The following is a 24,915-nucleotide window of genomic DNA, read 5'->3' as shown; positions in this document are numbered from 1 at the left end:
GGTAACAGTTGATAATTATCTTCTTCTGTAGAGTCAAAAGAGTTCAAACGGTACAAATCTTGGCATTCTGGCCCACCTAATACAATAAGTTGTTTAGAACTTCTTTGACCACTTCTTTTCAAGTACTTTGAACTACTTTGTTGCCTTGTTTTGTTCTTGAGTCCTAATAACACTAGATGGAAGTACTTGGGGACCATCAGATTTATTTCCACTACCCATCATGTAGATAAGCATGCCTAAGTCCACTGGAAATCAATGTACATAAGCACACTTGACTCCATGTTGGATTGTCGTTACTACATTCACAAGTAGGGCATCTTCTGTTTCATATTTTCTGGAGGGCTCAAATGTATGCTTTTTTACCACCAGTTGATTGACACATGAGAAAGGTGAGTAGGAATTAAACCAACCCATACCTGGTTTTACATATTATGTATGTTTCTTTTTTTTTTTTTGTTTCCTGGAAGGAATGTGACAGCAGTGGCAGCAATTTCAGTCTACAGGTACATTTTGATGCCATCCAGTTTGCACACGGTGTGGCTATTCAGCTCTTTTGAGGCCCACACAAAAGCTGTGGGAGTAGGACATTCATCTGAAGAGGGAAGTGAAAATTAATACATGGTTGTTCACCAGATAAATAGGGAGCGTGTGTGGCTTAGTGGCAGAGCCTCTGCTTTTCATGCAGGTCCCAGATGCAACTTCTGAGTAGTGATATGACAGACCTCCCCCTTGACATCCTAGAGCAGGGGCAGTCAAAGTGCGGCCAGATGTCAATGAACTACAATTCCCATGAGCCCCTGCCAGCATTTGCTGGCAGGGGCTCATGGGTATTGTATTCCATGGACATCTGGAGGGCCGCACTTTGACTACCCTTGTCCTAGAGGGCTGCTGCCTGCCTGAATAGGCAATGTTGACCCCGAGGACCCAATTATCTAATTTGCTACAAGGCAACTTCAATGTGTGTAATATGTGTACGGGAAACCACCGGAAGCTCTTGAATTTGCCAATGGAGAAAGCTGAAGGTTTACATATCTTTATTTCATTCCATGTACATTTGTTGGGAAGCTGCAGCCTATCACAATTCCTTGCCATATAGATAATGATACTTGAGAACAGGAGCTTTAAACATAACCGTGCACATCCTTTGCACAATTATTTATAGGTGAGTCCAACTGGGTCAGAGTAGCACTAATTTCTCCACAAGTGTGCCTAGGATAGTAGCATTGATCTGTAACAGGGGGGAGATTTGCAAGGACTTGTGGGAGGGGAAATAATTTTCTTTCCCCTCACTCCTTTTTGCACTGTCACTCTGCCTCCACTCCCTCCTGGATTCAGCTCTCCAGGAGTTGGTGATGACAACTGCCACAGCCTTGGGTGCTGTTTTCGATTGTGATACCACTTGATCTCTGATAGGGGGAGACAGTGCCATGCCTGAACACAGATTGGGACTTTTAACATTTTTGAGATTTTTAATCTGAAAACAGGTTAAAACTAAATCAGATGTTTCTGAAAACCAAAAGCCTCCTAGTGGTAACCTGGAGATCTCTCACTAAGATCTCCAAGTGACTGAGATCAGGTCCTCTGGAGAAAATGGCTGCTTTGGAAGGTGGACTCTATATTATATCCTCCTGAGGTTCCAACCCCCAAATCTCCAGGCATTTCCCAACCCAGAGCTGGCAATGCTGCTGCAAACCATAAATTGAAGCACTCTAAATGTGTAGAATCCCAAATTCCAGGTGTGGATCACTGGTCCCATGCCTCACTTGCAGGCCGTCTGGGGTAGCCTGGCAGCAAGTTGTGTGTTCTGACACTCGCAGTGCACACCAACAAAAGCAAACAAAAGGCCACTTAATTTGAAATTCTTGTTTATTCATTTACCTGATTAAAAAAGGAGATGGGGAGAAAAAAAACACCAAGTGGATTAGAAAACTTGAAGGGGAAGAATGATGAAGGACTACAGGTTTCACATACTTCCCCTTCCTCTGCTTAGTTACAAAAGATTAAGAAACTCAACTTCAGATCATGAAGGAGAAGAATCACTGCAGATTAACCCCACTTATAATGCTTTGTTGCGATTCCACTTCGAAACTCTATGTTCTTTTGGGGCACGACGAAACCATTCTGACCAGGAGCCATCGTAGATAGGCACATCTGGTTTGCCACACAGGTAGGCTGCCAGGGCAATGTGGCAGGCTGTGACCCCCTTGCGGCAGGTGGCTAGCAGTGGTTTTGAGAGGTCCACCTTCTTCTCCCTGAACATGTTTCGAATCTCTTCTGTGTCTTTTTCAAACCCTTCCTTGGTTAAGAAATCGAAAAAAGGCATGTTCACGCATCCTGGAATATGGCCTGGTTCAAGCACTAGAAGAGAGGAGAGAAAATGGTTTCCAGAGAAACTCCATGCAGTCAAGCTTATAAAATAAACCAATGTGAACACGTCTGACCTGAAGAAGCCACACTGAACATATATAACACGTATACTGAATGAGACCACTGATCCATCAAGGTCAGTATTGACTGTTCAGACTAGCAGCAGTTCTTTGGGTCTCAGGCAGAAGTCTTCCACATCACCTATTGTCTGGTCCTTTTAAGTAGAGATACCAGGGATTGAATTTGGGACCTTCTGCTTGCCAAGCAGAGACTTCTTCCACTGAGCCACAGCTCCTTACTTCAGTGTAGTAGACCGCAAATATTTAAACGACTCTTATGACACATGAATGACTAAAAGATTCATAAGCTTTTGTGGACTAGGGCCTCCTGATAAGATGGGTTCTAGCCCTTAACAGCTTATGACACTAGAGATCAGTTATTATTTAAGAAATCCCAAGACTCTTCCCTAATTTTTAAGATGTTATTTAATTTTTAACTAAAAGTGGCCCCCTTCAAAGGTGCCAGGGCCCCTCAGGGGGCCATATGGCCCTCGCTGAGAATGCCTGCTCTAGAGGCATGCAAGAGAAAATGCTAGGAAAATGGGACGAGGGGTTAATGGTGAGAAAATGGCATCGATATGGGTTGGAGCAAGGAAATGCACAGTGTTCCTTCTAGATGGCATACTTGGATTGTGTTTTCTTCCAAAGAGATGGGGATGTGAAGCTGGTTTGGGAAAAGCACACTGAAGACAGGGAAATATATCTGAATGCCACAGATTTAGGGTAGATTCAGGCAACAGAGGTTGTCTGGCTGGGAAGGAAGAGACCAGATCAGGAAGCATGCTTTCCCAGAGTGGACGGAGTACAGTCAGTCAGGAACCTGGGAGTAATTTTTGATGCCTTTTTATCGATGGAGGCTCAAGTAACAATAGCACACTTGGCATTCTTCCGGCTATGCCAAGCAAAGCTACTTGTGCCCGACCTGGCCCCGGAACACCTAGCCACTGTGATCCATACAATGGTCATCAACAGGCTAGACTTCTATAACTCAGTCTTTGCTGGCCTGCCTTATCCTTGACCCGGAAGTTATAGCTGGTTCAAAATGCTGTTGCCCAGGTTCTCACACAAATGCTGTGGAGAGCTCACATATAACCTTTGTTATGGAAGCTGCATTGGCTCCCAGGTGAGTTCCGGATTTGCTTCAAGGTTTTAGTTTTAACCTTCTAGGCCTTATGTGATCTGGGCCCTGCCTACCTGAGGAACTGCTCTCTGCATTTATTCTCCAGAGAGCACTCCATATCAATCATCTAAGGATTCCTGGTCCTAGAGAAATATGTATGGCCTCCTTCCTGGTGGAATGCCTTCCCAAGGAGATCAGGGCCCTGATAGAAGTTGTCCAGTTCCACAGGGCATACATGACAGAGCTCTTCTGTCGGTCTTATACTTGAAGTCACCGTATATTAATGAGCCAGCCTCTCTCTCTGTCCCTTGTCCCCCCTTTGACTTCTGCTTCCTACTAATATCTTGCTAGCAACATTACCATCTTTATAATCACAGTAGTTTTCTATTGGTGCTGATAGATGTCTAATTTATGGTTTTAATATTTTAAGATGTTCTTCATTGTTTTATTAATAATGTCACTTTTATTCTTTCATTGTTATTGTATATTTAAAGTGTTCACTGCCCTGAGATGGCTAGCCTGAGAAAGGTGGTGTACAAATAGACATAATAAATAACAAAAAATAAAATGTGTGTATGCTGACCATTCTTTTGAACCCACTAACCATGAATGACCTGCTTCTATCAAGTCTGGTTTTGCTGCCTGCCTAGGATGGCAATAAACCTGTCAAGCATGGGACTAAATACATGGCCTGAGGGGTTCACCAGGAGACAAATTGTTCCTAGGGCAGGAGTCAGGAGACTATGGTTCGAACCAAATGTGGCTTAATATGGAACAGAGCCTGGCTCTTTCAAAAAGAAACTGGAATGCTAGGTATATTTGGTGGGATGCTAGAATAACTAATATGTGCCAAGGAATGGCAAGCAGAGAGTGTTATAGGACTCAAGGGCTTCTTAGAGTTGCTTTGCTGAAAGGGGAATTAGAGATATGAACAGCTGCCAGTAATTCAAGTGCAAACCATGCATGGATTTATGCCAGTGCACTAAAGCTATTGTGCAGGGTGTTCCTGTGTATATTTATTACTTACTATGATACCTTGTTTGTATCAGTTCTTAATAAAGGAATCACATTTAGGCTGAAGAAACATTATGGATAAGGAATCAGTATGTCAATTATTTTAGTACTAGTAAATAAGCTCGCTGCAGGCTGAATGCAGCGGGCGCTAGCGGGGCGAGGGAGTCTTGCGGGGCGTGGCGGGACAGGGCCGGGAGGTGAGGGTGGGCGAGGGGCGGGAAGCGAGTGCGCGGCGGCTTTTCCTGTGCTCTCCCGTGGCGCGGCATGGCCTTACTTGGCGTTGGCGGAGCAGGCGATGGCACAGGCGAGGGGCCCATTGTTTGGCGTTGGGCATAGGCCCGGAAGCTCCAAGGCGCCATGTTCTTGACGCTCCGAGGATGGGCGGGCTGTGCAGCGACGGCGGGTGGCAGCGCGGGCCGTGTGGGCTGGGGCCAGGTGTTTTAGAGGCAGGCGGGGCTGGAGGCGGCGCGAGGACGACAGCGGGCGGCCCTTCCTCGGCCTTTCTCAATCTGGAGGTGGTGCAAGTCAGTGCGAGGACGATGGTGGCCGGGCCTTCCTGGGTGGGCGGCGCTACAGCGACCGGCCGCCCGGAAGGCAAAGGACATAATGGCGGCGTGTGGGCGCATTCGGCCAAGGTGGAATGGGGGCAGATGGGGAGGCACAAAGCGCCTCCCGATAAGCCAGTCTGTCGGCAAGGACCGATTAGCCAGTCTGTCCGCAATTGCGAACCGCGACGGACTGACAATCAAAGGGCCCAATTGGCAGGCACAAAGCGCCTGCCGATTGGGCCCCCTGATTGTCAGGACGGGGGAAGGGGCCTATTGGCACCCTTCCTCATCACGAACAGGGCCCGCCCTCAGGGCCCTTACCGAATTATTTAATCCGCTCTGCTAGGAGCGGGTTAAAGATTATTAAGCGGTACAGTTTCAATTCTGCAAATTATTTCTTTTATTGTCTTTTGGTTGACCTCTTGCTCTGAATTTTGATGTAGTTTCACTCTTTTAATTATAAAGGGTGTGTGTGTGTGACATTTCATAACATTCAAACTAGCGTATCAAAGCCTTTACCCTGTGGGAGCTCAGCCGTTCATCTGAGCCGAGTACTTCTTTGTTCTGCCAAACATTCTGCTCTGTCTTGCCAGGACACTCCATTGTGACCTCAGCCACGGCTCTGCTGCATTATGCCAAAGCGTGGATTGCATCACAATGAAAATGCTCCAAAGACCAGCAGCATCTTGGGCTTCCTCCTCACACTGGGATGCTGACTCTGCAGCTAGCACTGCCAAAAGCTGGACTGGAACCCTGCCACTGTCGCTCTCCCACTATTCCAGCTGGACATTTTTCATCTCATTTGAGTGCTGATTTGCTTCCTCTGTGCTCCTCGGGACCTGGCTCTGCTTCCTCTGGACACTGCCTCAGCCACCCAGGGACAACAGTTTGGAACAGAGAACAGTATTTATGCTATCCTTTTGACTAGCTTGGAATTGCACAACAATGCCACGTCCCCCCTCATTAAAGAGAACTAGAAAAGCAACAGTTTATAAAGCTCAACTGTGACAACCAGCACTAGTTTCCCTTTAAGCCAGCCTTTCTGAACTTTTTTACAATGGAGAAACCCCTGAAACATTCTTCAGGCTTCAAGAAACCCCAGAAGTGCTGTGATTGTGCAGAATATTGTTGGGAAGCATAGCTGTATACATGACCACCTGGGGTCCCGCCCCTTTCCACCTCCTCCAGGACCATCATTGGCCATTTCTGGAGGGGTGGGGTCAACATGACCATATATGGTCATATCATGCGATAAATGTTCAACAAATGTTTTAAATATATTTAAAAATTAATTAGTTCCCACCCATTCAGGAAACCTTCCAGTGCCATGAAGCATCCCCAGGATATCCAAAACCCTCGTTGAGAAAGCCTGCTTTAAGTTAAACAGCTTTCAATTTTTACAAAACAAGTTAACAATACAATCCTTAGCAGAAGTACCCTATTCTAAATCCCTTGAAGTCAAAGGATTTAGTTAGATTTGAATCCAGCGGCACCTCAGAGACCAATAAGATTTCCAGGATAGAAGCTTTCAAGAGTACAAACTCCCTTTCTCAGACACAAGTAGAAATGGAGATCTCCAAATCTTTATATCTTGGATGTTCAGAAAGGGGTGACTCCACTGAGGATGGGCACTGTAAGAGATGCTAAAAGCCAGATTATATGGATAAATGTTACACTCAGGAGTCCCCGTCCTCCCAAACTGTGTGTAGCTGCTGTTTTGTCAGACAGGGCTTTAAAGAAACGAAAACAGAGATTTTTTTCATAGTCTAGAAAACCCCATTGCCAGCTCCAAGCTATCTAGGTGTATCTGTGGATTGATAGTGTGATAGTGCCAGAAATGTGTGAGGAATCAACAATTGTTAATTCAGAAGCTTTATCCCAGTTTACAAGAAACACTTGCCTTAAATCATTCAGATAAGCTTATGCACACTCTGTGGAAATCAAGTGGAACAGAAAACTAGTTACAAACATCTTGACCTAAATGGCAGGTGTCGTTTTTGTTTCATAAGAATTAAGGAGGTTAACGGTATGCAAGAATCCTGGGTGATCACTATTCTCCTTGAATGAACTAGAAAAAATTCACCCTTTAGTCATACACCTGTGGTGAGTGTAGCAAGATGATCAAGGAAGACTAAAATGAAGGGATTAAAAAACAGACACACCACTTTAATGCAGGAATGGCTGACTTGCAAACCACAGAGGCATCCAGCCCATCACTTTTTCCTGCAACACCTTCCTTCACCCATCAAAGCAGAATGCTTATTGCCAGCATGGCTGGCCTCAAGCAGCTGTGCAAAGACTGTGATTTCAGAACAGTTGGTTTTTATACTCTGTTTTCTTTTGCTTTAAAGAGTCTCAAGGTAGCCTCCCTTTCCTCTCCCCATAGCAGGCACCTGGCGAGGTGGGGCGGGAGAGAGTTCTGAGGGAACTGTGACTGGCCCAAGGTCACCTAGCAGGCTTCAGGTGAAGGAGTAGGAAATCAAACTCGGTTCTCCAGATTACAGCCCACCATTCTTAACCCATTACACCACGATGGCTCTTTATTTCAGCAATACACTACTTTTAGAAGGTAGCCCAGGCTCATTTCATCAAAAGGGAGAGCTAGAGTCCAAAGACAATTAGAAATAATGTATTTTAATAAGCTGTACCAGTTTTGCTCTCAATCTTCCCGATATTAACATACACATCATAAAAACCACCCATAAACCAAAAACAGGTCATTAAAAAAGCTGGTAAGATGTTTAAAAACCATGACTAAAAGCCTGGATAAAAATAAGTGTTTTGGCCTGGCACCAAAAAGACAGTCATGTAAGTGCCAGATGAGCTTCAAGGGGGAGGGCATTCCAAAAGCTAGGCAACACCATCAAAAATGGCCTGTCTTTAGCCATCACCCACTTCTTCTCCAAAGACGTAGGGCTTGAGAGGCAGATATTAACTGGCAGGCTGGATAACATGGAGAGAAGGGCTTTCAAAATACCGTGCCCCCCGAGCTGCTTAGGGTCTTTAAGAGCTAGTGTGGTATAGTGGAGAAGAATGCTGGCCTCTAATCTGGAACACTGGGTTTGATTCCCTGCTCCTCTTCATGCAGCCAGCTGCATGACCTTGGCCTAGTCACAGTCCTGTTAGAGCTGTTCTCACAGAGAAGTCCTGTCAGAGCTCTCTTAGCCCCATCTGAGAGAGATAACCAGTACAGATCTTTAAGCACCAAAGTCAAACAGTCCCTGTAATCAACCCCTGGCAGCAGCCTAGCTGCCGCCATTTTGAACCAACTGAAGTTTCCAAACTATTTTCAAAGGCATTAATCTAACTTGGATGTGATCAGATCATGAATCTCTGTGGCCCGATCACTTTCTGAAGAACCATCATAGCTTCCAAAGCAGTTACAGCTGCTATGTGGCACAAAGAAAACCTGAGCCTCCAGCTGTTGGCCATCATTAGGTAGGATCCCCAAGCTATGAACTTGCTCCTTCAGGAGGAATGCAACATCCCCCAGGAGATGATCACTTCATAGTTCCCAAGCAGTTTCTCCACTGATCAAGAGTACCTCTGCTTGATTGACCTTCTGTTTTTTGGCCCTCTCCCATGTCGTTACTGTCTCAAGGCACCGTTCAGGAATCCCACAAACTCAACTAACTCACATATTAAAGTAGAACTGAACGTCATCTGTGTATCGGTGGCACCTGACTGCAGAGTCCCTCACGATCTCTCCCAGTGGTTTCATTAAGAGGCAAAACAGCAGAGGGGAAGATGGAACCCCACAAAACCCCACAGCATAAATGCCTCAGAATAAAGCCACAGTCCCCCAGCACCACCTTCTGGAATCTGGCAGTCACCTAAGAGTGGAACCACTAACTCCCAGCCCAGCCAGCTTCTCTAGAAGTCCTGCTAGGTCAGACCAAGAGTCCAACTCAGGGGTTCCTGAAAGTTCACCAGCGGCTCTGTGACCTTTCCTGAAAGTTCAGGTGGCTGCTGACGACAGCAGCCCATTTCCCCCATTGGTCTACAGGTCCTACTCAGAGCAGACCTAAATCATTCACCATTGTTTTTGTCCTACTGGACCTTACTAAAGCTGGTTTGTGGGAGTGTATGGGTGACATCACTTTGGAGATGTGGCAGGTAGGCCTGGCCAGCTGACATCACTTCTGGGGTGCCTTAAAGCCTGAAAAATAGTTCAGGGGTACCTCCACAACCGAAAGGTTGAAAAAGGCTGATCTATCTTTTCTAGTGACCTGTTTTGATCAGCGGCCGGCCAGACACCGCTGGGGAGGGCACAAATCGGGCAGCAAGGCCACTCCTCCCTCACCGTTTGTCCTCTTAGCAACTGGCATTCAGAGTCATGGCAACTCTGAGCAAAGCTATCATGGTTGAGAACAATGAGAGTCATTTAAATCCTCCTGGTTCAGGTTTTCTACATGCATCTTAGTGCTATGAAAGTGAAAAGGAACCCACGCAAAGAGGGGAAACCTGATGTTGAAACTGACCAGTCTTGTTTTTGAAATCAACAAGCAGCTGGTAAAAAAAAACCCTTTCCCATATTGCCAAGTATTAGGGGATTCTCTGCTGTGTTACTGCCCACTGTTAAAAAAAGAAAGAAAAAAAGAGCTACATGATCTCATGATCTGGGGGAACATGTCGAGTGTTCAGAAGGCCATGGACACTGGCATTACAAGCTACATTCATGTTGTGTGTGTGCCTATGTGTTTTGCATCCATTCCTTCACCACTTTGTCATCTGCAGCTTTACGTGAGAAACAAGGGACCTATACTTGAGGTTACCAACATGCCTGGGGTAAAATGTCCTGCCTCTTTAATAGGGGCATCAGGTGTAGACATGGGCAGATGAATTGTTTTATGGTAAGGGTAATAAAGCTGCCTGGTAAATAACATTTCATTAAGCTTCTATCAGAGGGACATGGCTGGTTTGCACTTCAGAGAGCTGGGCAACCCTCTTGATACCTGAGAATTTTCAGCACTCAGTAAAACAGAGTTCTCAGTATTCTTTAGTGCAAAAATCAGTGAAAAACAAAGGGAAACTTGTAGAGGCAGATTGGTTCTGTGCAGGTAGGTACACATTAAGGAAGATGTGTCTCCTCCTGTTTTCTGTTAACCGCCCTGAGCCCTCGGGGAAGGCGGTATATAAATAAAATAAATACATGCAGACTGCCATGTGTGTGACAAAACAGATGCAGGCATTACCATCGTGTGGCAACACGTCTTTTTAAGCCTTCTCCTGACATTGAAATTCTCTCCTTTTAAGACAAAAGCTATCTAAGCAGTGAAGCAGTCTCTTCACCTAAGGCAGAGGTCCCCAACTGTGGACACAGCCATAGGACGGTTGCCACAAAATGGCTGTTGTGGCTTACCATCAGTGTCTTTACTTAGCCAGTGGAGATTTCATTGGCCACAGAGATTTTTTAGAATGTTGCTTTGGCAGCAGCTGCCACAACAGAAAAAACACCTTCTCTGTGTGACGGAAGGTAAGCTCCGGCAGCCATTTTGTGGCATCCACAATGCAATGTCAGAATGTGTCCAAAGAGATTAGAGACCCTTGACCTAAGATTTCTGTTGGGAATGAGGAATTCCTCTGGCTGGGTGGTGAAATTCTTAAACAGCTACACCCTTCTAAGATAAGGATGCGATTAGAGAGGTAAGACTTTGCTTAGGGAAGGCACTCTTGGGGCTTATCTGAATTCTGCTATGTCAGACTGCAAATCCTCCCTGACACTTGAGCAATTTTCCTCCTCTCCTCACTATTCTGGCTCTAGTCCTTTGTACAGATTGAGCAAAAGTCATAGCGGTGTACTTTCATAGACATTACTAAGAGAGTTGGGGTGGTGGTAGATGAGATGAGATGGAAGATGAGATAGAATTTTGGAGCAACTTATGGGGGTTGCAAACAAGGCAGGTTTCAAAACCAGTCAATCTGGTTCTTGTTAAAAAAAAAAAAAGGATAGTTGCACTGTCTGAAAAAGAAGCTTAATGATCAAGTTACTAGCAAACTGTTTCAACTGTTCTTCAGTTTCTTGCAGTGTGCTACTGGCAAGCACGACTGTCCACAACCCTCGCATCTGCTAGCAGCAATCCCCGCTAGGCAGAAGTACCAGACATGGGCCTGGGGGAAGATGGAACCTTTGCCCCCTGACAATAAATGTATGTAACTATCTAATTATGACATATAAAGCAAAGAGAAGAGAAAAGTGTAAAGGGCTGAAATAGTCTTCCAAAGTGTGGTTTAAAGGCACCCACAAGCTGAGAAAAATTACCTACAGCTAAGCACTCCAACTCTGCCCTACACCCCAAATCATGCAAAAGGCATAAAGGAAACAAACCCTAAGCAGGTCAACTAAGAAACTTAGCCAGGTCAATCCAATGGGGCTTACTCAAGAGAGTTTGTACGATAGAAGAAGAAGAGGAAGAAGAAGAAGAAGAGTTGGTTCTTATATGCTGCTTTTTCCTACCTGAAGGAGGCTCAAAGCGGCTTACAGTTGCCTTCCCATTCCTCTCCCCACAACAGACACCCTGTGGGGTGGGTGAGGCTGAGAGAGCCCTGATATCACTGTCCGGTCAGAACTGCCCGATTGCACTGTAATAGTGCCATCCTAAAGGGAGCCAGACCATTCTAAATCTATTGATGTAGAGATTTGAGAGTATTTGGAGACCCACTGTGTTATGAATGGAGAATATATTAAATGCACTGGATGCTGGTGACAGTTTCATATATAATTAGGGTTGGGACTGTTGTTTAATACGCTTTCAAATCATGATTTTATTTTGGGAAATTGGGCTTATGAGAAAGTAACTCTGCTTTCGATAACACTATAAAGGAAGCAGCACAAGACGATAAAGTGGCTACATCAGAGGACTAGTCCAGAACAGTCTGAACTTGGGAGATTTACAAATAAGTCTGACAACTTTTGATTTTATTTAAAACCTGCTAATTAGGTCAAAGAATGTTTCTGTCATTTTGGCCTTGGGGAGCTACCAGCAGTCCCATGGGGAGGGAGGGTAGATTTAGATTGGGGAAAAGACACAGGTTTGAATATCCTTCCTCCGGTGCAGTGGTTCTCAACCTGGGGGTCGAATAACCCTTTCAGAGGATCGTGGCAAGGTGAGCTGCTTGGCTGGGGGGGGGGGTGAGATAAAGCGTTCATCTGTCTGGAGTAGTGGAAAAGAGCGAGATCAGCATGGTACGACAAGAGGCAGAACTGAACTGAGAAACCCCAGTAAAAAACAATTAATATACAATCATGAACAATAGATCTTCATGCCATTGGTCAGTTAGGGCTTAATTTCTGTGAAAGAACACTTGCATAATTTTATGGTTGGAAGTCACCACAACATGAGGAACTGTATTAAAGGGTTGCAGCATTAAGAAGGTTCAGAACCACTTCTCTGTTTCCATTGAACTTGCGGCCCGCAGCAGCTGCTTAACATTTTACTTTAAGTTTTGAGACATGATATTAGATTTCCCATACAACATGTTTTTACAACAAAAATAGAGTCCAATTTCACCGTTAAGACCAACAAAGATTTATTCAAGGGGTGAGCTTTTGAGTGCAAGAGCCAGCTTGGTGTAGTGGTTAGGAGTGCGGATACCTAATCTGGCGAGCCAGGTTCGATTCTGCACTCCCCCACATGCAGCCAGCTGGGTGACCTTGGGCTAGCCACAGCACTGATAAAACTCCTCTGAGCAGGAATATCAGGGCTCTCTCAGCCTCACCCACCTCACAGGGTGTCTGTTGTGGGGAGAGGCAAGGGAAGGCAATTGTAAGCCGCTCGGAGACTCCTTCGGGTAGTGAAAAGCGGCATATAAGAACCAACTCTTCTTCCTCAGAATAAATAAAAAACATAACTGTGGAGATATGGGGCAAAAGCAAATAATGACAAATTAGTAAACTGGCATCATATGGTTTAATTGGAGCTTACTAATTTGCCATAATTGCTTTTGCCCTTTATCTCCACAGTTATGATGGTTTTTCATTTAGTCTGATGAAGAGTGCTTGCACTCGAAAGCTCACGCCCTGAATAAATCTTTGTTGGTCTTGAAGATGCTACCGGACTCTGATTTTGTTGTGCTACTTCAGACGAACACGGCTACCCACTTGAATCTAACCTTTTAAACAATGCCAGTAAAAAGCTCTTGTTGCTGACTGCTGTCCCAGGCACCAATCCTACCTTCTGTCCCTGGCTCAGGTTCTGTTCCTTCGAACCTTCCTTCAGATCTGGAGTCCACCATTTGGAACCGCTTGGAGGTCATGTTGGCCACCATGTCTTCGTAGGTCTTCAGGAGAGATTGATCCAGGGTGGCTTTAAACACGCCTGGCTCTGGCTGGGTGATTTCCGACGTCACAGGGTGACCTTCCTTCACCCAGTTCTTGAAGCCCCCATTCAAGACAGAGACAGTTCGATGCCCAAAAACCCGGAACATCCACCAGGCTCGTGGTGCATAGAAGCTGCCCAGGTGATCTCCGTCATACACCACCACGTGTGTGTGATTGCTGATGCCCAGGTGTCCAACATAGTCAGCAAAGTGTTTCTCACTGGGCAACATGAACTCATAAGGAGAGGACTTGTCTCTGCACTCCTCAATATCAAAAAAGGAGGCGCCAGGGATATGCCGTTCTCTGAACTCCTTCTTGGCATCCCTCTGCTCTGGTTCATACCAAGATGTATCCAGCACACGCAAATCGGGTCCAATTTTATTGGCCCGGATACATTCTGCAAGCCACCGGTTGGAGACCAGAGCTCTGTATAGGATCTGCTGCACCATAGTAGCCAGGAGTCTTTTGACTGAGACCTTTGCAGCAGGATGAAATATACAGCTGGCAGCCAAGCTCTGGTGTCTGGTTCTCCACCAATCAACTAACTTGGGGAGGAGACTGCATGTGCCTGTCTTCCGGACTGTACTTTGGACTGTCACAGGTCCTCCCTCAACACACAGCCAACCCCAGAATACTCCCCCCTTCCCTGTCACTTGATAGGTTTCGACAACCTGAACCAGAGGCGTCCAGAGAGAACAAAAGTCTCTCCAAGTTTCTTCCAAACCTTCGGTATCCTTTTCTCTTGCCTCTCTACCTCTCCGAGACAGCTGTTGGAAGACGTGCTGCTACCAGTCTAAATGTTTCGGGCTCCGCAGTAAGTCATGGTGCAACAGTAACGTACTTGGCTTGTCCCCAAGGGGGTGAGTGCAAACCTGAAAGTGGAAACCGCAAGATGAGTCCCAGGAAGGCTGAGAATGTGGAGCCAAACAGGGGGGAGTACCAAGAAACCATAGGAGGAAACATTATAGAGGAGCCAGGATAGCACCCTGGTAACTTAAGGACATATTCTGATCTGCTGTAAAGCCAAGGTTCCTCATGGGGTACTGCCAATGCATGGATATCGCTAATATTGTTTCTGAAAAGGCCTGCTAGTGTTTTAATATATCATTTTTTAATATTGTATATGAGAAATTGTAATTTTAATGAGAATATGTTTTATTTTTGATTCCGCTTTGTACGTGTATTGCTTTGATTATGATGTTCACCTCCCTGAGCCATCAATACACAGGAGGGCATTATATAAATTCAATAAATAATCAATAGTACTGTGCAGGTCTTGCTGAGCACCGCAGCAGTAGAAGAACCCTTCGTCTGTATGTGCTTCCATGTACCGGCAACAACAGTTACCTCACAGGGTACATCGGCCTCCAAAGGGATTAGGAGTCACTACAGCAAATTCCTCCTATAAGTTTTCCTCCTGTACAACAATTCCTCTCTCTCTCTCTGGATGAATGGGCCTGTGTGCATGAATCAGGTTGTAGATTTTCAATGCCCATTAAAAGGGAAAGGGTAGTTTTATGACACAGCTGATTGCATTATCTTACGCTGCTTTTTCTTGCATTGTTCAAAATGTAATTCGCTTAAGTCTACAATTTCTCACTGAAATTATACATGAAGTAAAGAAAGAAAACAGGCATCAACAATTCTATCTAATCATAAGCCGGCTGCCCTGTATGCAGATGATGGACGCTGCAGAAAAACCAGAGGGCTCTGCAGACTCAGGGACTCTAAAAATGGTCTCCTCCCACCCCAAATTCCTAACAGGCCCCGAGCATAGGTATGTGTCTAGAATCTTCAATCTCCAGTCCAAGGGGAACACCACAGCATCCATGACGGCCAAGCCGGGGGACGCTGCCCAGGACGAGAGTCCGCTGAGGGCTAAGTCCACCAAACCCGGCCGGGTTCCCCTCCCGCTCTCCGGAGTTGCGAAACAGCCGGCTCGCGTTCAGCCCGGGGCGCCTGGCCCCCGACCCCGCCACGGTATGAAACCCGCCGGCAGAGGAGGTCTGTGGCAGAGCCCGGCGCGCACCTGTGGCTTCCGCTCGCGGCAGGCCGCCCCCAGCCCCGTCCGCGGCCAGCCCTCTCGCCTTCAGCCTTACCGTGGAGCGCCATCCCGGGGCCGCTCCCCCTCCGCTTTAGCTCAGCGGACCAACTTTCCGCACTTTGTTGGCCACTTCAGGATTGGTACTTTTTTGAACAGGGGGGGGGGGAGGAGGGGCCCGCCTTGGACTCCCTCACTAGTTCCCCAGACCGGTCTCGGCATGGACAGAAAAAGCTGCCTTTGGGCGAAGGCGGCGGCTGGAGCCACAGCGCCGGCGCGCCATAGCGCGAGGTCTTTCCATTCCTCATAGACCCCGACCCCACGCAGCCCCACCCGGCTCGGCAGGAAGCGAAGCGAAGCGAAGCGGGGGGGGGGGGGCGAGGGTCTCCTTTATCCGCAAGGGAGACCCTCGCGGGAGAGGCCCGCCGTCGCGCCTCCTCCCCACCCGCTCCGCAGGCCAAAGGCAAACCCAGGCGGGGCAGCTGCCCTCTCGCCTCCCCTGCGCTCCGGCCGCGCGTTGGTTTGGCCCGGCGAGCCGCTGGCTGACGGAGGGGGGTGGGACGCCGGGCTCCTCCCAGGAGTCGGCGCAAGGGGCCGGTGGGCGGCCGGTCATGGCCGAGGAAGGAGCCGGCCCGGGCGCGCCGCGGTGATCCCGAGTGACTCGCAGGGAGGGCGCACAGGTATCGTGCCGCGGGGGATCCTCTGGTCGAGGCGGGGGGGGGGGTCGTGGGAGCGTCACGGGGCGGGGTTTGCAGGGCCTGCCGCCCAGGTGCTCGCGGGTCGCCCGGCCAGCGCTACAGGCGAGGAGAGGCAGCCAGACGGTGGCGGACGCCGCAGCCCGCTGTCCTGAGCGTGCCAGTGGGTGCAGCTGTTAGGTCGCCCTACAAGGCGCGGAGCATGTGTCTCTTGCCACTGCCCACAGCACCCTGGGGGGCGTAAGGGAAGCCATGTTGGATCAGGCCAAGGGCCCAGCCCTCCCGGCGGTGTTTTTCTCTCTGAGGCCGAGGAGTACAAATGCCTTCGGGAAGAGCATGCATTTTGCTTGCCGAAAAGGCCCAATCCCACGACCAAAGCCCTCTCAAAGAAAAATCTGGCAGGAGCCATATGTCCCTGAAGTCCTGTGTCCCACGTGAAGCAATGTGATGCCTAAAAGCAGGGGTAGTCAAACTGCGGCCCTCCAGATGTCCGTGGACTACAATTCCCAGGAGCCCCTGCCAGCGAATGCTGGCAGGGGCTCCTGGGAATTGTAGTCCACGGACATCTGAAGGGCCGCAGTTTGACTACCCCTGCCTAAAAGGGTGCTGTTGGGGCAGAAAGACACTTTCCCTGCATGATTTTGTAGGTGTCTGTCCTCTCCTTTAAACAGGGCCACAGTAGTGTGCCCGGGGCAGCACTCAACTGGGTTGCAGAGCTCCGGCATCCTACCATTGGTACCCAGGTTCAGCGTGATGTTTGGCGCTTGCAAAGTTATGAGGGTATGTTTTAGAGTCCCTGCAGTGTCATGTTCAGGGTGGGCCTCAGCTGGAAGAATGCTGAGGCCTTGTCCCTGCAGAATGTAAGTGGAGGATCACCTTTTTTAAATGCTCCCTTTTTATAGGACAATAAACTTTCTGCAAATAGAAAGCCAACCTTTATCCCCGTTGTACAGGTTTTATTTCGATATTTTGATTTTATGCATCAAGCTTGGGCCCCACTTGCTATCTGAAGTAGTAGAGTCCATTCAAGTACCTGAGCTCTTTTGTCACCTCATTCTTAATCAGTTGCCCTGCAGAATCTAGCTGTAATGACTTTCCAGTAGTTATAGAAATCACAGTTGCCATTTTTGAAGAGATGTCCCTCATGTACCAGAAGAAGTGTTTTTTCTAGGGTTGGTTCCAGCGTGTGGCTTGAGTGGGCATTTTCCAAAGATTTCCAAGGGAAGGAAGTGAAAGTATTCATTGTACAAACTGGTGCAGGTTAAAACTCATACGTTTCAAACTTTACAAAAAAAATCCAGTTCCTTTTTAGAAGAGCACCTGCCCTGTCCAAATCCCATTACAAATTCAGATACCAGTTAAGAAACACTCGTAGCTCTAAGTCCAAAGGGAAATTCAAAAGCAGAGTTCTAGCACACTGGGTGAGAGTCCAGAGAGTCAATCAGGAATATAGATTGCAGGGTAAGGAACTAAACTGCACCTTGCTTCCTGGCAGCCACTCCTTTGTTTGCTGCTTTTATACAGCAGGTTAAACATCTGCCAGCCATTTTGGCCTTACTCTTGCAAACACTCATCCTCATGGCTAATGGGGAGTCGGTGCTGTGCTGCCAATCTGGCACTGCACCTTCTGTTTTGCAGCTCCCTCCTATCCTTCCTTCTACACGCTTCCCAGGGTTCTGGAGACAGGGAAGGTGAATTGGCTGGTAGCTGGCTCTCTGGTGCCCACTCAGGGATCCCTGTGCATCCAAGTCTGGCTCTTCAGAGACTCCCTCCTGCAGTGACTCTGTTACTGGCTGTGGGTTTGGTCAGGCCAGCAGGCTGCCTCTTCCTCAGAGTCATTTGTGTCATTGGGTTCTGCTGGAGCTGGCTGGTCCATGACATCACTTTTGGAACCAAATGTGGCTTCTCACTGGTTCTGTGTACACTGTTCTGTGTACACTGTTCTCTATCAGGGATTTTTTTAAAAATATAGATCATTGAGAAGCATTGACACACATCTAAACTTTTTTTAATGTGTTAGCTAAATAGCATATTGCTCTTTCCTTGGTGTAACGACCTAAAAAAGCACTCACATAATTTCAGAGTGATTCTTCCAGTTTCTGCAGGCAATTCCAGGATATACTGTGCACAAGTAACAGTGTACTTTTGTAACATGGGATTAACAGTGGCTTAGTGCTTAGTTATTGTCAGGTATAGTATCTTAACTATGGGGTGGTTCACACAAGCATGTGCATTGTTCGCTCACTGGGTAATAACTGAATATGTGAATTTGCTCGGGTGGGGTGGGGAGGAGGGAAATCCTGAAATCCTTATTCTTGGGTAAACATGACATTTCTGTTCACGGTCAGATCCAAATCGGGACAGGACACAGGCGCTATGTCTCAACAACTACTCTACCGGGCTTTGGTGTCTGCAAAATGGGTCGCCGAAGCTATCAAGCCTTCTCAAACCGGGTTGGCTGTACGGATCCTGGATGCATCCTGGTACCTCCCCAAAATGAAACGCGATCCTCGGAATGAGTTTGAGGAGCGCCACATCCCTGGAGCCACCTTCTTTGACATTGACCAGTGCAGCGATCGCACTTCGCCGTATGAACACATGCTACCCAGTGCAAAGGACTTTGCAGAGTATGTGGGCAAGCTGGGCGTGGACCGCAATTCCCACGTCGTGGTGTACGATGCCAGTGACCAAGGGTTGTTCTCTGCCCCTCGGGTCTGGTGGATGTTCCGAGCCTTTGGCCACGAAGCTGTGTCTCTCTTGGATGGAGGGCTGAAGAACTGGATGCGGGAGGGGTTTCCGGTGACTTCCCAGAAGAGCAAGCCTGTGCCTGCAGACTTCCATGCCACTCTAGACAAATCCTTTGTCAAGACCCACGAGGACATTAAGGAGAACATTGAATCATGTCGCTTCCAGGTGGTGGATGCCCGGTCAGTGGGCCGGTTCCAAGGGATAGAGGAAGAGCCCCGGGAAGGTAATTACCTGTTCTGACTCCCAGAGCCGAAAAATTCTTTATTTATTAATTATATTTGTATGCCACCAAATCCCACCACAGCTGGCTCGTGGCAGCTCACAACAATAAATATTCATAAATAAAACCAAAATTCCAGCCCAATCCCAACCCCCCATCAGTCCTGACAACTCTCCCCCCCCCATCCCACCTCACTGTACACTGGCTCCAGGGTGTTGGTCTAACAGCACATTGGAGGAGGGGAAGATCTTCTGGTCCCACCTGGCCTCAGCCTAAGGCCTGGCGCAAGAGCTCCATCTTCCAGGCCCTGCAGAACTTTACAAGCTTCTGCAGGGCCTTCAGCTCTTCTGGGAGCTCATTCTACCAGGCCGGTGCCAAGGCCACGTGGATTTCGCACAGCCCGGAGACAACCTTAGATTAGATATCTACAGCTCATGGTTTTCTCAGGCCCTTGGTTTTCAGGTAAGACTCAATTTCATATGTAAGATTTGAATCCTGATTATAGTCCCACAGATAATGAGTACTTCAGATGGTACCTTGTACCCCATTGGTGCCCCAAGTGGACCCATTTAAAGTTGAGGCCAATACATCTGATTGAAAATCCCCAAGGAAAGCAATATGTTTAAACCATTCTCCCTATTCTTAAATTCATATATGTTTCTTGAACAGGCACAGGTACTAACTGGCTGCTATAACAGTTCAAATACCTCTGTTTGCAACTAACTAGATCCTTTATGTCAGTGGTCCCCAACCTGCGGGCCGCGGCCCGGCGCCGGGCCGCAAAGGCCATGGCGCCGGGCCGCGGCTCCCTCTCCCCGCCCCCCCCCACCCCCGCAGTAAAAAACTTCCCAGGCCGCAAGCTTGCGGCCCGGGAAGCTACTTACTGCGGGAGGGCGGGGAGGAGGAATCAGGGCCGGGCCGCGCCCGTGCAGGCCGCGCCGGCGCGGCCCGATCCACGGGCGCGGCCCGCGGGTGCGGCCGACGGGCGCGGCCGGGCGCGGCTCGCGGGTGCGGCCGGCGGGCGCGGCCGGGCGCGGCTCGCGGGTGCGGCCGATCTGCGGGCGCGGCCGCGGGCGCGGCCCGAAGCGTGGGCGTGGCCCGCGCGGGCGCGGTCCCTGCGGGCGCGGCCCAATGCCCTGCCGGTCCCCAGCCTAAAAAAGGTTGGGGACCACTGCTTTATGTGTCATAGGAGCATTACCCAAAGCCTTTGGAAACCCAAGTACCTTTCACACAGTTTGCTTAGAGAAGAAAATGCAGAACATTCTAACTGTGCACAGGTACTCAGCATAATCACTTCCTGAAGGCCAAGGCTGTAGCTTAGTCATACTCCTTTGGAAGCCAGTCTCCTGGAGGAAGAAGAAGAGTTGGTTTTTATATGCCGCTTTGTATGAGTCTCAAAGCGGCTTACATTCGCCTTCCCTTTCCTCTCCCCACAACAGACACCCTGTGAGGTGGGGAGGCAGAGAGAGTCCTGATATCACTGCTCGGTCAGAACAGCTTTATCAGCGCCATGGCGAGCCCAAGGTCACCCAGCTGGCTGCATGCAGAGGAGTGCAGAATCAAACCTGGCTCACCAGGTCCGCACTCCTAACCACTGCACCTAATCGACTTCTTCCCAAGCAAAAATAATTAGGAGAAGCTGTGGCTGTCCAGAAGATAGGACTACTTGATAGGATTACTTGACAGAACTGTTTCTCAATTAATTGCAATTTGATCAGAGTCCTCAATATCTGTTGCAGAGATCAGGTCTTTCACTTAAAGAAGAGTAGAAGATTCCCCATATGGCCTCTGCTAATGTACAGAATGGCACATCCTTGATCTTACTGCCTGGGATGCCTTATAGACCCACAATACATGATACTGTAAACTAGGGGCAGTCAAACTGCGGCCCTCCAGATGTCCATGGACTACAATTCCCAGAAGTCCCTGCCAGCATTTGCTGGCAGGGGCTTCTGGGAATTGTAGTCCATGGACATCTGGAGGGCCGCAGTTTGACTACCCCTAGTCTAGTGACATCTTATTATAGACTATGTCCTAGCATAAACTTTAATGGACTAAAATTCACTTGAAGTCTGTCATCACTTGACGGATGCATATAGAAAGCTATGGAAACAAATTGGCAGCAGCAGGCTTGGAAGGCCATGGAGTGCAAGCAAGAACAGGTCGGGATGTGATTATGCAAAATTACAAGTAATCAAGAAAATTGCTGGAAATAATTCACCACAACAATAACGGGCGATAACGCAATTTCCCTTGTTTTGCTAACCTGATTAACCCTTGTAATGGCGAAGGCATCTCAGGTCCTTGTTTGGCTCTTGAGAAATGCTGTCACACTGATAGATGAACTCTAATTTAGCAGTTTGTATAAAGGTACCCCAAGAGTTGTCTTTATGTTGCTGCAATGAATGGGATGTGGCAGGCAAGAAGACAGTGCCCACGTAATCTCTTGCCCATCTAGCACCTCGTTTAAATAGGGAATCTCAGCCACTTCTCTTTGGAAGCATTGCCATTCAGCCAATTCATGTCCTTCCTGCAATTTGAAAGAGTGAGGTAATGAAAAGATCTTGCCCCTTCATCTGCCATTTCTGTGAGGTAGGCCTTAAACCAGGCTTTCTCAACCAGGCCCTCGTGAAAACCTGGAGTTTCTTGACAGCCCTGGAAAGGTTTCCCGAATGGGTGGGAGTTAATTTTTAATACACTTTAAATTTTGTTAAACATCTGTTGGGTGATCTGACCATATACCATGGGTGATCTGACCATTGGGTGATCTGACCATTTATTGGGTGATCTGATGTTGACTCACCTACCACTCCCTAAATGGCCACTGATGGGCCTAGATGGGATAGGAAGGGGAAGGGCCCTGGGTGGGCATGTACATGGCCATGCTTCCTGACCATATTCTGCTTGGTCACACTACCTCTGGGGGTTCTCGAAGCCTGAAAAATGTTTGAGGGGTTTCTCAACAGTTAGAAACTTGGGAAAGGCTACCTTAAACATTAGCTTTCTGTCCTGAAAAAACACCAGGGGCTCAGGCTAACCTGATCTCATCAGATCATGGAAGCCAAGCAGAAATGGCCCTTGAATGGGAGACCTCTGAGGAATAGCAATGGTTTGATGTGAAAGGAGGCCATGGCAAAGCACCTCTGAATGTCTCTTGCCTTGAAAACCCAGCCATAAGTCAGCTGTGCCTTTCCACCATCAAAACACCAGGGGTCCCAAGCCAGTAGGTAGGTAGTGGGCTTATTTTCATTTTATTTTTTAGTTAGATTTTTATATCGCCCTTCCCTACGGCTCTGGGTGGTTTACATAACACATTTTAGAACATTTACATAAAACAATATCAATATAACAATAACATACCAACTAGAACTAGAACAACATTTCAACAACAATAACTTTGACACTCCCTCGGTAGGTTCGACCTCTCAGTCTGACCGGGGCGGGGGGGGGGGGGCAGTCATGTAGATGTTTTGGGTCAGTCTGCCTCAAGCAGATGCCTAGAGGAAAAGCTCCCTTTTGTAGGCCCTGCAGAATTGTGGAAGTTCAGGCAGAGCCCTGATGTCCTCGGGGAGCTTGTTTCACCAGGTGGAGGCCAGGACTGAAAAGGCCCTGGCCCTTGTTGAGGTCCAACGTGCCTCTTTAGGGCCAGGGATCCGCAGCATGTTGGAGGTGGCGGAGCATAGAGCTCTTCTGGGAGTATAGGCAGGGTTGTTGGTATTATTACATCCTGAACTCTAGCTCTTATTTTTCCTCTCTTCTCTCTATTTCTTTCAGGAATTGAACCTGGCCATATCCCTGGAACAGTGAACATGCCGTTCACAGAATTCCTTACTGAGGCTGGCATGGAGAAGAGTCCAGAGGACATCCAACGCTTATTTCAGGAGAAGAAAGTGGATCTCAGGAAGCCCCTTGTGGCCACTTGTGGCTCCGGAGTCACTGCTTGCCATGTGGCACTGGGGGCATATCTCTGTGGCAAGCCTGACGTGGCCGTTTATGACGGAGCTTGGATGGAATGGTTTATGCGGGCACGGCCGGAACACATCATCTCAGAGAGAAAGGGGAAGAACCAGTAAGGGGCATCCTCCTGCCACGAAGATGTCAGAAGGTGTCAGAAGATGCTATTGTGGTCCAGTGAAGTGTCTTTGACATTGAATCTAGGTGGGGTCTTCTTCGTTGGGTATTAATGATGTTTTTTTCTCTTTCTACAGCAGTTTATTGTGGGTTGGGGGGAAGCCCACTGGGTCACAGGATGGTGTATGAAATTTCAGGCTATAGATAGAATCAAGGGGTCCCACCACATTGGGTGTAAGCAGGGCAGGGGTGAACATGAGATTAATTTTGCACTTATTCAAGTTGTGCCAATCTGACCTCCTACAGTATTGTCCTCCAGCAACTGAAATCACATTTCTAAGTAGATCAGACCTTGAGCCATATTGTCCCGAAGCTCCAGATAGACCACAGCATAAGTTCACCCAGTTCAGCACTGCTCTGTGGAAACAAAATGGCCCAATTGATGCAATACCGTCCTAAGCAGAAGTACCCCCGAAGCAAATGTATTGCGAGCCACTGTGGTGGAATGAGACTAGGATATGGGAGCCCCTGGTTTGAATCCCCACATGCAGCAATGAAGCTTGCTGGGCCAGTCACACACACTCAGCCTAGCCTACCTCATAGGGTTGGTGTAAGGTAAAATGGAGGAGAGGAACACAACATTAGCTGCTTTGGGTCCCCATTAGGGAGAAAGGTGGCATGTAAAAAAAAATTAAACTTCCTGAAGGTTTAGAATGGTGTATAACTGCTTAGGCTGCACTGATATTATGTCTGGTACACCCAGGTCAGAGTATGAAGTTCAGGAGTGCAAGGCTGCACTTTGGCTAGCAAGAGAGGGACAAGGTGGCGTCCAAGATAGGGAGTGTGTGTGTTTGTGTGTGTGATGAATTATGCAACAAAGGAGAACCTTAGCTGTCTCCATGGTGTCTTCTGGTTATTGGAAAGGCCAGTAAATGATAAAAAGCCTAAGGGGAGAAGTGGCACTCGCCCTCCTAACTTGTAAGCTTCTCATTGAGTTGTGCTGGATAAAGTGTACTACCTTTAAAGCTTCACAAAGCTCTCAGAACCTTTCTTGGACATACTTTGAGATTGTTTTGGCATTTCTCATATTAAAATTGCACAGTTGAAATTAAATCTCGCCTTCCCTTCATTCCAAAGCAGTTTCACGATAAATCAATTGCAAAACGAGTCGCAAGTATCATAAAATCACAAATACCTTAAAAAGCATTTTCATCCAAGGTACAAAGGATTATAAAGCCTTGGGTTACAGATCAGCCAGCGTGTTCACTACTGTGCCAAGCGAAATACAAAAGAGCTGCAGATCTTGTGCCACATCAAGATCTATGTGACACTTTCTCAGGTGGGGGGTTCCAAGGAGAAAGTCCACCCACCCCCAGAAAAACCATTGATTGTTGCAACTGCTCTTTTTAAAGGCGGTACAAGGGTTGTAAACCTCATCTCAGTTGGCACATCGGCATAGTTGGAAGAAACGATCCCTCTGGTACACTGTTATAGATGTTTTAAGGACTTTCAAGTTTTCAACCAGGATCTTGAATTAAATCAGGTGCAATATATGAGATTCCTTTCTATCATCATACAACAGAGGCAGCTATCTAGTCACCTTAAAAAGTAACACATTGCAGCATTCAAACCTAAAAGTCACAGATGCATGGCTGGACAGCCATGAGCTGTCTCTAATCTTCCTTAAAAGTTACGAGTTACCTCTAATAGGC

At 47.7% G+C, this 24,915-nt stretch overlaps 2 protein-coding genes and 1 long non-coding RNA gene across 4 annotated transcripts; 2 read left to right on the top strand and 1 right to left on the bottom strand.

Annotated features, from left to right (window-relative positions):
* Positions 1 to 96: 96 nt before the first annotated feature.
* Positions 97 to 6,093, top strand: LOC143838391 (uncharacterized). The gene is made up of 2 exons (XR_013231378.1): positions 97 to 389; positions 5,702 to 6,093. It is a non-coding gene; the product is annotated as an uncharacterized LOC143838391 (long non-coding RNA).
* Positions 1,849 to 13,917, bottom strand: TST (thiosulfate sulfurtransferase). Its single transcript, XM_077339618.1, has 2 exons — positions 13,283 to 13,917; positions 1,849 to 2,358 (listed from the first exon to the last, which is right to left on the bottom strand). The coding sequence occupies exons 1-2, from the start codon at positions 13,875 to 13,877 to the stop codon at positions 2,057 to 2,059; spliced, it is 897 nt and encodes a 298-aa protein (XP_077195733.1). The 5' UTR covers positions 13,878 to 13,917; the 3' UTR covers positions 1,849 to 2,056.
* Positions 13,918 to 14,062: 145 nt separating this feature from the next.
* Positions 14,063 to 24,316, top strand: MPST (mercaptopyruvate sulfurtransferase). Of its 2 annotated transcripts, none has more exons than XM_077339615.1 (3): positions 14,063 to 14,242; positions 18,513 to 19,135; positions 22,907 to 24,316. In XM_077339615.1, the coding sequence occupies exons 1-3, from the start codon at positions 14,226 to 14,228 to the stop codon at positions 23,203 to 23,205; spliced, it is 939 nt and encodes a 312-aa protein (XP_077195730.1). In that variant the 5' UTR covers positions 14,063 to 14,225; the 3' UTR covers positions 23,206 to 24,316. The 2 variants fall into 2 exon arrangements, with proteins under 2 accessions (XP_077195730.1, XP_077195732.1); XM_077339617.1 differs by lacking the exon at positions 14,063 to 14,242 and adding an exon at positions 15,965 to 16,149.
* Positions 24,317 to 24,915: the final 599 nt, after the last annotated feature.

This window comes from Paroedura picta, chromosome 5 (assembly GCF_049243985.1).
Source record: "Paroedura picta isolate Pp20150507F chromosome 5, Ppicta_v3.0, whole genome shotgun sequence".
NCBI classification, from domain to species: Eukaryota; Metazoa; Chordata; class Lepidosauria; order Squamata; family Gekkonidae; genus Paroedura; species Paroedura picta.
The sequence above is the reverse complement of the archived record's forward strand: the minus strand, read 5'-3'. Positions and strand labels throughout refer to the sequence as shown.

Coding starts and splice junctions, on each gene's coding strand:
- MPST (XM_077339615.1), top strand. Junction 19,136..22,906: donor AGAGGAAGAGCCCCGGGAAG/GTAATTACCTGT, acceptor TATTTCTTTCAG/GAATTGAACCTGGCCATATC.
- TST (XM_077339618.1), bottom strand. CDS start 13,877: ATGGTGCAGCAGATCCTATACAGAGCTCTGGTCTCCAACCGGTGGCTT. Junction 2,359..13,282: donor ACCTGAGCCAGGGACAGAAG/GTAGGATTGGTG, acceptor CCTCTCTTCTAG/TGCTTGAACCAGGCCATATT.